At 37.5% G+C, this 12,817-nt stretch overlaps 1 protein-coding gene across 6 annotated transcripts in view; it reads left to right on the top strand.

The window, feature by feature from the left end:
- Positions 1-12,817, top strand: part of ZNF385B (zinc finger protein 385B) — a 413,497-nt gene that overhangs the window by 303,961 nt on the left and 96,719 nt on the right. The window contains exon 1 of one of the 6 annotated variants that reach the window (XM_079923564.1): positions 8,937-10,961. The exons of the other annotated variants lie outside the window; for them this stretch is intronic. Within the exon in view, the coding sequence (XP_079779690.1) occupies positions 10,898-10,961 (64 nt within the window). The 5' untranslated portion in view covers positions 8,937-10,897. Of the gene's footprint in view, positions 1-8,936; positions 10,962-12,817 lie in introns of those variants that run through there. 6 annotated transcript variants of the gene reach the window in all.

Below are 12,817 nucleotides of genomic sequence, written 5' to 3'. Positions count from 1 at the left end.
AACTCTAGAGCCAGACTGTGTGGGTTTGAGTCCCAGCTGTGCTACTTACCTGCTTTGTGACCTTGAGCAACACACTTAAACTTTGTACGTCTTGTTTTCTCATCTAGAAAATACAGATAATAGTAAGTTCCTCCCATACTGAGTTAATTTGAAGATCGGGTGAATTAATATATGCATAATGTGCTTAAAACAGTGTTGCATATAATGTGTTATCTGTGTTAGCCATTGTTATACAAATGTGTAAATATGACCAATACATTGTACTTTAAGTGTTAGAGGGTTCAAAAAATAAGTCAGCTTCTCCTTAGTTTAGGATAAGGCTTTACGCCAAGTTTATTCTTATCTCTGTCTTGAGAAAGCTCTAACTAGGACGGCTACCATTCTTCTCTCTTATAGCAAGTGCGCATAGCAATCAGTGGGTCCCCTAGTATCTGTGGACTGAGGATCCTTGGGTACCAATAAATGGAAACATGCACCAAATATTTGGTAGATTGAATAAACGCCATGTCTCACACATACCCAATGTATTCTTGCCAAATGCATGTCAGCCCTTCTGTAGAAGGAAATGCAGGCAGACCTCGTTTTATTACACTTGGCTTTATTGTGCTTCACAGATATTGCGTTTCTCACAAATTGAAGGTTTGTGTCGATGCCGTTTTTCCAACAGCATTTGCTTACTTCGTGTCTCTGTGTCACATTTTGGTACTTCTCACGGTATTTCAAACTTTTTCACTATTATTATATTTGTTATGATGATCTGTGATCAGTGATCTTTGATGTTACCACTGTGGCTCATTGAAAGGCCCAGGTGATGGTTAGCATTGTTTTGGAATAAAGTGTTTTTAACCAAGGTATATACATTTTTTTAGACATAACTCTATTGCACACTTAATAGACTACAGTATAGTATAAACATAACTTTTATATGTGTTGGGAAACCAAAAAATTCGCTTATTGAGATATTTGCTTTATTGTGGTAGTCTGGAACTGAACCTGCAATATCTCTGACGTATGCCTGTCCCTTTATTTTAAATGTTACTGACTTCATAATAGTATTGCATATAATACTATGCATATACACTCAATGAATACTAAGGAAAAAGTGTGGTAATAATATGTGAGGAATCCTTCAAACCATTTGGTGCTTAAAAAGTGTCTTCATATTGAATACTTGAAAAGGCTGGAGAAATGTAGTCATTCATTCATTTAAGATATGTATTGAATGCCTGCCACAGGCCTGGCACTGTTCTAGAAGCTGGGAATAGAGCACCTAGAATATAGTTGTTGTTCTCATGGAGATTATATTCTAGTGAGAGACAATGAACGAGTACACAAATAAGATGAGATAATTTTAGAGACATAAGTGGCTGGAGTGAGTAAAACAGAACAATGTAATAGAAGGAAGACCTTGCTGAAGTCCTCAATGGTGTCTCTACTGCGCTGAGACACAACTGAATTGGGGGAAGAGAGTTCCACACTGAGAGAACAGCAAAGGCAAAAGCCTTGAGATAAGTATGAATTTGACATGTTTGGGAAAGGGAACAGAACCTTAGATCTTGGGGAGGCAGTAAGGAGAGGTGATATAAGTTGAGGTTTTGGAAGTAAGCAGGGGCTTAATTGTGTAGTAACTGTAGGCCATGGTAAGGTGTTTGATTTTATTAAGAGTGCAGCGGGAAACGACTATGTGCTAAAGTAACATGATAAGATTTGTATTTTTAAATATTTTGCTTTGCTGTCGTGTGGAGAACCAAGTATGGGGTGCCTAAGTTGTCTCAGAAAGATCTGTTAAGAGCCATTTGCTGTAGTCTCGATAGATATTGATGGCCTGGAGTAGAGTGGGGCAGTGACATACAGAGAAGCAGAAAGATTTGCAATGTATGCTGAAGGTAGAAACCACAGGACTTGTTAATTGGATGTAGATGGTGATTGAAAGGAGGAACCATGGAATCACATGCAGTCAGCTCTCCATATCCCCGGGTTCCCCATCTGCGGACTCAACCAACCACTGCTCAAAAATATTCTAAAAACAAAATTCCTGAAAGTTCCCAAAAGCAAAACTTGAATTTGTTGTGAGCTGCCAACTATTTACATAGAATTTACATTGTATTAGGTATTATAGGTAATCTAGAGTTGATTTGAAGTTTACGGGAGGGGGTGCATAGGTTATATGAGAGTACTACACCATTTTGTAAAGGGGATTTGAGCACCCACGGGTTTTGGTATCAACGCAGGGGTTCTGGAACCAATCCCTGACAGATACCAAGGGACAACTGTATTTTCAGGTCTTACTAATGTCCTGTCTTCACAATGAAACTGTCTCCAGCCATTCTGTTTGTCTCTCCTTTTGGTACCAGTTGTTTTTTGAGCTCATAATCAGCTCCAGGTGCTTAGGACACATTAGTGAACAAAACAAAGATCCCTGCCCTTGTGGAAGTTATATTCTCGTCTGTACTACTTCTCCATCAGTGCCTGTAATTCACACTAAATTTTATGTGTCTTTGCATTAGTCTCTAATTATTTCAGATACATTATTTTTGTTCTCCAAATAGATGGTTAGCTTCTTAAGGACCAGGGACCCCAGTAATGTCTAGCTTAGTGCTGGCGGTTACAAAAAGGAATAGTGAAAATGTGTCTTTTTCATAGACAACTTCTTGTAAATAGGCTTGCCCTCTTTAAATAAGTAAATTTGTGAAAATCTAAAATTGCAATTCAGATAATTGGAAAGCCAATCACTTTTCCGTTAGAAAGGGATTATTTACTCACTCAAGAGTTAATTTAAAATAAAGGATTCCCCTAATGAATGTAATTAAAAGTTTGTTAACAGGTCATTATGTATTTGTCAGGGGATACAGTAAAGGAACTGAAGCTAGAGTATCAGGAGCCACAATCAATTTTAAATTATGCAAAATGAAGACAAAGAAGCTGAAATTTAGAGTTCTAAGTAAAAAAGAAAATAAGTTCTGATTTCTAAAAATTCAAACATATAGACAGCTTTCCAGAGAACTTCCATTTTCTAAATTTACAGTTCATAATTGACAATTATAAATTATTTCTTTAACCAGATCACGTTCATGCTGGCAATGAAAGGTAATCATTTGAATACACAAGAAAATTGGCTTTTGGTTATAGCTTTCTAAGTGTGTCTTAAAATATAAAGAAGAAAACAAAATTCATGGTTTTCTGTTTTGCAAGGAAGACTGAGCATCTTCATAAACATTCACAGGATATTGACTCCTTTTCAAGACTCATAATAATGTTGGCATTGAAGTGCTATTGCTAGTGTAATGTTCTGTCTAACACATCTGTGGGTTAGTTAAGCTTCTGAGGACTATCCCAGGAATCCAGTGACCATTTATAACTTTGTTTCTAGGAAAAATGCTTCTGAATTCTAGAATACTAACTTTAAACCTAAGGTTAGGAACACACCCCAATTATTAGGAATCCTCTTAAGCTTGTTTCTGTAATTCTCATAATCCATTTACTCTTTGAAGACCATCATAATTATCAATGGCAAAGAAAACCTTTAATCAGGTGGTATACAGCAGCACAGTTCTTATCATGAGAATGCATTGATAGATGTTCCCTTTACCTCATTCATTCATTCAACACATTTATTGAGTGCTTCTCTGGGCAAGGAACTAGGCAAACAGCAATAAATCAATTCTGGTCTCTAACCCAGAAGAGCTTACAGCTCCTTGGGGAAGAAGACACATATACAACAGAATGTCTTAAGTACCATTAGGGAGGTATAAATGAAATGTATTGCAGATTCAGAGGAGAGCAAGATGCTTTCTTCTGATGGAAGTGGGAAGACTTCCTGGAAGAGATAGCATTTAAGATGCCACTTGAAAATGGAGAGAATTTGAAAGGGGACAGTCAAAGAAGGGCATCCTGGGAAACATGACAGTGTAAACAAAGTGATAGAATTAAGAAAGTCTGTATGTACAAGAACAGGTCAGTGCTTCATGCAGTGAACATTTCTGGAGCAATTACTAGGTGTAAGGTACTGCCTAAGGAGCCAGGGACAGAGAAAAAACTAAGACTTGGTTTTTTCCCTTGAAGAATAATTCAGTTTAACATATCTTAGAAAGTGTGAGTAAGGAAATGGTTTTCAGTTAAGTTTGAGGATGGTGATGAATGCTGAACTGAGGTGTTGGAATTGTATTCCGTGAAAGGCTTTGGTGATGATAATAATAATGCTTATTATTCACTAAGTCCTTCTATGTTCTTTGCACTTTAAGAATTTACACGGATTAGTTCCTTCTGGTCTCCTCATGAGATATGAGTACTGTTTTATTCCTACTTGTCAGCTGAGAAAACTGGGGCTTAGCAAGTCAATTAATTCCTTTAATGTTGCCCAGCTGGTAAGTAGCAGAGTAGGGATTTGAACAGGTGTATTGGATTTCAGAACCCATAACTCACTGAGGGGAGCCATGGAAGACATTTAAATAGAAAAATGATTGATTTGAGCTATGCTTCTTAAGAATTCAGTTGAATACGGTGGGAATACAATGGTTAAAGGATTATGCTAGTGAACAGCTAATGAGAACCTAAATGGAGGTAATGGGTAATGGGTATAAAAAGGGGAAGGAGGTGAGAGAGGTCATAAAGATAACTAGCTTGATTCAGGATCAGGGAAGAGGGAAAAGTCAAATACAGCTTCAGGTTTTAGAGTCTGTGGTGCCTGGAAGACTCATGGTGCCAGGCAGTGAAATAAAGACCACCAAAGGAGGAACATCTCTTGGGGAGGTAGCAGGGGGCTGGAATGACTAGTTTAACTTTGTACAAGTTGAAGTTGAGGTGCCAATGGGATACAGGTGTGAAGGGTCCAGCAGGTGGTTGGAAATAACAAAAGTTGAGCTTAGAAAAGAGGTGTTTCAGATATTTTACCAATGGTACAGGGGTCAAGGAAGACTGATAAAGGACTTCAAAGTCATACTTTTATTAGGCTGGAAAAATCAGAAGCCAAATCTTAGGATTTGTGAAGTGAAGGGATAGTAAAAAAGAAAAAAAAAAGTGAAAAAGGAAGTGTAGGCTGCTCTAAAAGGAATTAAAAGTTAAGGGAAAAGAGAGTAATTGGTAGACTAAGAGGCTAATAGGAATGAGGAAAGTCTTCTTTGTTTTCCTTAAGAATGGAATGACTAAAGATGGTGACTGATGGACTAAGACCTTGGAATTGGTGGGGCTGCATTAACTCAAGGGCACATGTGATAGGTTAGCCGGGTGAGGGATGCCTGGTGCCTCCTTCAGATTCATCCAGACTCTTCCAGTCCTTTAGATCACCACTCAAATGCCACCCCTCTGCTAATAAGCCTTTGTCTCTCCCATAGTTTTTCCCATAGAGGCTTAAATGCTCCTTATCCCTTTCTCCTATTGCTCTTAGTACATACATACATGGACCAGTGGTTCTCAAACATCAGAGTGCTTCAGATCACCTGGAGGGCTGGTTAAAACACAGATTGCTGGGTCCCACCCCCAGAGTTTGTGATTCTGTAGGTCTGGGATGGAGTCTGGGAATTTGCTTTGCTAACAAGTTCTTGGGTGACGCAGATGCTGCTGGTCTGGGGGCCACACTTTGTGTACAACTGAACTAAACTAAGGACCTATGAGAGGCACAGATCAAGGATTTGGGAGCTTTACGATGAACTAGGGTGCCAGACCTGGAAATGTTCTAGAAAAATACTCCAGGAATCAGGCATGATTTAAGTGCAAGCAGAAAAGAATGGAATATTTTGCCTAGCTCTGTGAAAGAAAAATACCTCAAAGGAAGCATCAACATAATCCCTACTGAGCAAAGAGTTTTCTTTGGAGAGGTCTATCGTAGGTATAGATTTTTAAAAATAAAATAAAAAATAAAGTGAAAACCACGGCAGTGTCTATAAGTTTATTTTAATCATGAAGAACTAAGTATTACATGAGCAAGAAGTGCACAATTATTATTTGGGGGAAAATAAGTATAGAGCTCCCATACTGTGTTCCATTTAGAGTCCTATGTTGTTATTATTCATAACAACTGAGGCCTAGAGATATGTGCCATTTCTAAGAGCTGGTTTTATAATTACCATTTTGATCGCCACATCTAATTATTCCCTTAGGTTTACCTATCCCTGATAGTTACTGCACAAATCTGACTTAAGTAGATATACCAAATCTCTGAATTTGGGTGGGTGTAATTTGTTCTGTACATCATCACTGAGGTGTTGGCCATGGTTGACAAATATGCTAAAAGTTGCACAACCAAAGTGCAAAATCCTTCTCGACATTTGCAAACATCAGTCATTTTAAGTTTCATTCAGTCAAATGTCCACGAAGCTAATGCAACAGTATCAGTGACAATCAGCTTAGAAGAAGCAAAACAACCATTTGGTCATAGCCACGCTGTGTAACCTGGATATATCAGAAGCCTTATTCTGATCATATGGTCAGAGGCCACTAGATGGAGAGTGAAATTAGTTAGGTATAGGAATAAGTGTATTATTTTAATTCCAAGCCTACATAACTGCTAATTTCACCATGGTAATTCTCCCATATAACTGAAATTAGATTTTTGAGTTGAAATGCATAAACATCCCTATTAATGTTATCAACATCTAATTATCTGCTTCAGTCTTTTTGAATTACATGTTGTGAATCTTTATTTAAAACCTAAAACTCCCCAGAAAAGAAATTCTCTAGGTCTAATGGTATGCAAATAAATTACTTGGGACTAGCAGAATATAAATAAAGTTCACATTTTGAGAACATATTCCTTTTTTAAATAAAAACCAATTTCAAAATAAAGATTTAGTTGCCCACCTAGAAAAGAAAAAAACAATCCCCTTAAGTCTGAGTGATACTAAAAATTCCAAACTGTTATAATAAGTACATATTCTGCGAGAATTAAATTGCTTCATTGGAAAGTAGAGGTGGGTGTCAGATTATTTGATTCTACTTTTACCGTGGCAAAGTGGTAGTTACTGAGTAGCTGGGAAATACTCAGAAAAATTACAGGAAAGAAAGTAACTTGTCAGTCTTTTAGGATATATTTGGTTCAGTGTCGTCAGAAGGTAGTCTGCCCTCTCCCTGGAATCAAGTTGCAAACGCTATCCTCAGTAGTAATTAGAGCTAAGCGGCAATTACAGAACGTATGATTTGTTCAGACGCACTGCCTGTCGGCTGTTTCCTAGCACCACATTTCACAGGAGCACCAGGTTGAAATGATGGAATTATTTATCTCTCAATGTACTGCCTCGTACAGTGTTCGAATGCAGAAGTGAACCGTGGATTGTAATCTTAAAAACCAAGGTAAGCATTGCTAGCCGATCAGCTTTTACACCTCAGGGGACTCTTTCATGAAGTATATGACAAAAATGTAAAACAGTTAAAGTCAATTTTAGAAAAGGGAAAAAGTACCTGAGTTAGAGCAAATAGAATTTTGCTAATTTCGTGACTCCCCTGCCCAAGGTCATCTTGGTTTTTCTAACTTGTTTTTATTTAAATTGTAGTACTGGGTCACTTTGCTAAGTATAATAAAGATGTGACAGACTTCCCACATTTCCTTTGTCTTTATGAACTACAGTTCCTTTTTCTTTTGATATTTGTCTCACATTTTTACTAGGTAAAAATAAGATTTAGGTTTAATCCAAGTATGTTAGAACGCTCTCTCTTTTCTATTCTCTTCAGGAAGTATATTTAAGCGGATGATTGTACATGCTCAAGGATTCACATTCAGACTGACAGAACAGTGGCTGGTAGCCTGTAATAAAATTGAGTGACATGGGTGATTTATACTCTTGTCACATGATTTTTATGATAGGCACATTTCAAGCTTTTAATGTTCCATCTAGTTCAAATCAAAACTCAATGGCTTCATGTTTATTTAGACCTTTGGGCATAGAAATCTCTCTGGAAACCAGGTAAGTTTAGCTCCTCAAGAGGGAGTATTGTCTGTCATGAGGATAGATGTATTTTGTATGTATACAATAGATATTTGTGAAATTATTATTTTAATATTGTTACTTCAGTTCTCCCCACCTAAAAAAATCCTTTTTCTTTCAATTTTGCCATTTTTAAACGTGAATAAATATTACTGTTAGAAACTTAGAAACTCTTGGCAGTAGGAAGATGTTTTTATCTCATTGTCCCCAGTGAGATTTCAGGTGGTTTGGAAAATACTGAAAAAGTATCAGCTTCTTTTATTCTACCTCATTTGTGGATTAGGGGTGTAAACACTCAGGGTTCAGTAGACTCTTGCAGAAAATGAGTAAATTAAGGCCAGTGTGCATTAATTTTTCCAAGGTCCTAGAGACCCTGTATTGTGGGACCTCTTAGCAGACGCTGTTGCTCAGTATCGTTATCCTTATTAGGCTAGTACCTGATTTTGGAAGAAATTTTTTTCTAGCCCTGGGTCCATAATTGGCTTCATTTTTGTCTATATGCTTTGTCATGGAATTATTTATCCCTGAGCATCGTTTTTTCATCAGCAAAACGTGGGATGATCGTAAGCCATGTAACAGTTTTGAAGTCTACTTAATATACGTAAAATCACCCTGTGCTCCTCGATGAAAAGTTATAGAATTTGTATAACCCAGGACACTGATGATGAATTTCTGTAAAAAGATACCATTAAATTCTATGGTGGATTTAAGTTCTTAACTTGCCCCATTCTGTCATGCGGGTGGCAGGCACTATCATGTAAGCACATGTGAAACAGTGCTCAGTTGTTGCAACTGACCTGACGGCTTGAGACATAACTGGAGATACGGCCTTAATTTAATTGTTTTATCTTGTTATGGGGACAAACTCACCCTGATATTAGCAAAGTCTTGCTATTAATCTTCTGATTTATAGAAGCAAATATTGAAAATGAAATTAATACAATATAGCTGCAAAAAAGGCAAATGACAAATTTTGAGAGTGCTTTCTAGTTCCCCAGCAGTATTTAGTGGTGAGAGACAGAGACGAAGAGATGAGAGAGACAGACAGGCACATACACATACAGAGACAGAGACAGAAAATGCCAGAGACAGCAGAGAGCTAAGAGAGATGAGAGAGGCAGAAAAGAGAAACAGGTGGGATGCGGGAGACTAGGGACACAGAGCGGGATAAGAGAGAGAGAGAGGAAGTGGGTGTTAGAGAAAAGAGACACAAGTCAATCAGAGTTTGAAAATAGAGATTGTGCAATTTGAGAACTTTGGATTCTTTTTGCATTTTCTTTAACTGAAATTTCAACACACTTTGTCATATTAAATGTGTTGAGCACCAAGTCCACTTTTATGAATGTTTGCTTTCCATTTGTTTCCTTTAAAACAAAGGGAGCGTAAAAGGCTGTTTGAAGTTCAGAAGAGGCCAAGAGTGAAAACAAATGTTCTTCTAAAAGAAAATTTTTCCATTCCTTTGTTGCCTTAGAAAGCAAATCATTGAAAAGGAAAATGATGAGTGCTGTGATTAAATTCTCTGCTTTCCATGCGGCTCCTTATTAAAAAATCATTATGTCTTTGACTTTTGGTGTTCACAGGGGGAATGAGAAGGAGTCATCTGGGAAGCCAAAAAGAAATTCCAAAGAATAAAAACATTATAAAGGTGCAAGAATAAACATGATACACAGGGACAGGCACAATCATTTATGATGAATCACTTCCAATGCAGAAAATCCTTGGGCATTCACCAGAGGGCCTTATCTGTTGCTGTTTTGCATATCACTAGTGCCCCAGAAGCTGCCTGCATGACTGAAGCAAGTAGCATCCATTTCTAGGATGTCAGGACAGTGGCAGAGTTCCAAGAAACCAGGCCAGGGATTGGCCATTCTGTTTAATACCCACTAAAGACCCTTTGTAGTGCAAGCATCCCTGGGTCACAAGACTCTCCGTGTGTCTCAGGATAAGGGTGTCTCCCAGTTGCCCAGCTCCTTTGTTTGAAGGACTTAGATGCCCTGCTTAATTAGGTTGTTCCTACTGATACAGTTTTTGCTCTGGTCTACTTCATTCCATACAGATTTCTGCCAAACAATTGAAGATGAAAAAGAAGAAAATCATTTTAGGAGTGAGATGTTAGGAAATTCCAAATAAGGCATTGGTGCCAATTCTAGTCCACTTGGCAAAATTCAGCCAAACTTACACCACTCTTCCTTTCCTCTCCAAATCCGCCTCATCCTTTTCCCCATTCTAACCCCACTGTCTCCCCATTACCCACAGTTTCTGCTCACCCTATCCCTCGCATGGCCAGATTTGTCACCCCATACCAGGTTTCCACAGGGATGGGATGGTGGCTTTCATGCTGCTTGCACAGCAGCCCTGGCTGCCAGGTGGGAGCCATCTCTACTGCTCCTGGATAAAAATGGCTTCTTGGCTGATAGAGGACCAAGAGTGGTCTCGTCTATGGCAGTCACTATGTAATCATTATAATACTCCACTAGGATTTTTTCTGAATTCTCTATGGTGCACTATAATTATGGTGGTCATGAGATATGCATGCAAAAAGGGTAGAGGATTTTAACACAGTTTTTACTCTTCTCTTTATTCCCATTTTGTGTTTTCTAGGAGCCTATTGCTTTTTTTTTTTTTTAATTTTTTTTTAACATGGGCAACAGCTTTTGAATAGCTTTGAAATGTCTGGTTAATATTTAAGCTAAGGAAACCTCTTTTCTCTACCAAGGTGGGAGTAGAGAACACTGGCAGAGCAAATATTAACTTTGTTTCTTTAAATTGGGGGAGTTTCTGGGAGAAAAATATCTTTTTAAAAGGACCGTTAAGTAAACCAGTATTCTTCTTTTCTTTCCCCATCTTTGGTTCTTAAATGTAAACAGCCTAGACACTGAACGCAAAACTGAAATTCTCTGAAACTAGGGGGCAAAACATTTGGTGTCCCGGAGCTAGAATTTATAGCAGCAGCTGGGTGTGCTGACCTCCCGAGTTGCTGTATGCAGCCCCTTCCTGTGAGCTGTCCCCGTAAGGCCCTGCTTCTTTCATCTGTTCCAGTAGAAGGTCAGTTGCCATTGCTTGGAAAAATGTGTCTTTTCAGATAGCATTTTTGTTACACTTCTGATAGAACTTTAGTATAAAAGCCACCAACAGAAATGTGTGTACCTCCTCCTGTGAAGCTATTTGAATTAGTTATATTGATCCAAACAGTATGGTTAAAAGCATAGTTTGAATGAATTTTGCTTCTCTCTTTTTTTCCCCATTGGGAATACTAAAATAATTATTTAAAATTAGGTGTTGTAATCAATCTGCTGCTGCTTTTTAAAAGGGAAAGAATGTTGGCTCTTGGCCACATTAGATTTTCTCTTTCATTTAATTTCTTCCAGTATTCATATTAATAAAACCATTAAAATTAAAATCTCATTTAAAAATGAGTACTTCTAAATTTCAGTCTATATACAAAAAGAAAACAGACTAAATACTAATCTACTTAAATTTTTAAAGAAGATAAAGACTTCAATATATGATTCTTGTACATCTTTGATTGTACAGACAAGTATTTGAAATAGTGTCTCTAGGCAATGAGCTCTAAATTTGATTCCTACCATCAGTCAGGTACCATGCTAGATTAAGTTCTCCTAATCCCATTTTTCTCATATAAGATGAAGGGTGGATTCCTAAATTATGTTTACTGCTAAAATTTTATGAACTATAGTTCCTCTAGAAATATTCAGCAGTTTGAGAAACATAGTTCTCTTTCCTAGGAAAGTCTGTAGTTTTAGGAAGGTTTCTAAAATAAGTCATACTGCCATTATGTCCCTAGCATGCTGTAAAGGGAGAGCAAAGAGTTCCTCTGAAACCAAAAGAGGCGTCAGATTTCAAGAAAGCATCTTGACGCCATAGACAGAAGTCACTGGGCAAATGTAGCTCAAGACCATCTCCCTACGTCTTTTTGCCAGAAAATTCCGTCAGGCTCCTGACCTCCCAATCCAGTCTCGACCTCAGACAATTTTAGTAAAGCCCTGTCTGGAGATAATTTTGGCTTCTCTAAAGACTTAGTAATTTAGGAACTTAAGCACATGACATTCCCTTTTGATAAGTTAGGTGTATTAAAAACTATTTCAAAAAACTTGACAAAGCATTTGTCAGAACTCTATTTTCTCTTCTTTGACTTTCCTTCTTTTCACGAGCATGCTTAATAATATTGGGTTACAAGTGAAGAAAACTGTAACAGAGAGAAACTTATTTAAATTCAGCTTAAAGAAGACAGTTGGTTCTTAAGACATTTTCGTGAACCAATTATCTGCTTTACTTAAATTCTGAAATTCTCAGATTTTTCAATGCTGCTTTAAAAAAGGATTGCAGCTAAGGAAGTATGTCACATGTTTAATCAAACTGTATTTTGTACTCTATAGTAAATAAATCTTACCCAGTTTTTCAAAAGTTAAATATAAGAAACAGTGCATGGACAAAATATTCAGATATAAATATTCAGATATAAATATTCAGATATAAATGAACCACCACTGGGTTCTATGTATTCTATTGCTATACATCCAAAAAGTCATTCATTGCATCTTAGTGAAAGATTCATCAATTTGTGTAAAAGCTGGCATATTACCACTAACCCAAAGGACATTGTGGCTTAAATCATGATGTGGCTTCACTGCTGTTTTTGATGCAGCACTTCATTATTGCTTATAAACTTCAGGGTGGTACTCAGAAGAAGTTATTTTTAAAGTCAACATTCTGCCAGAATGCTGCTGCTGTTGGAGCATTTTGGAGGGAACCCTGAACTGCCCCAAGGGAGATTCAGGCACAAAGCTGCCAATTGTTAAGACTTTACAGACTCAGAGTTCTAGATATACTTTTTTCTCTTTGGCATCCCTGGATTCTCTGTCAGTCTCCTCTAGCCACTT

This window comes from Stenella coeruleoalba, assembly GCF_951394435.1.
Source record: "Stenella coeruleoalba genome assembly, chromosome: 6".
Taxonomy (NCBI): Eukaryota; Metazoa; Chordata; class Mammalia; order Artiodactyla; family Delphinidae; genus Stenella; species Stenella coeruleoalba.
This window is presented reverse-complemented; position numbering and strand designations above follow the sequence as displayed.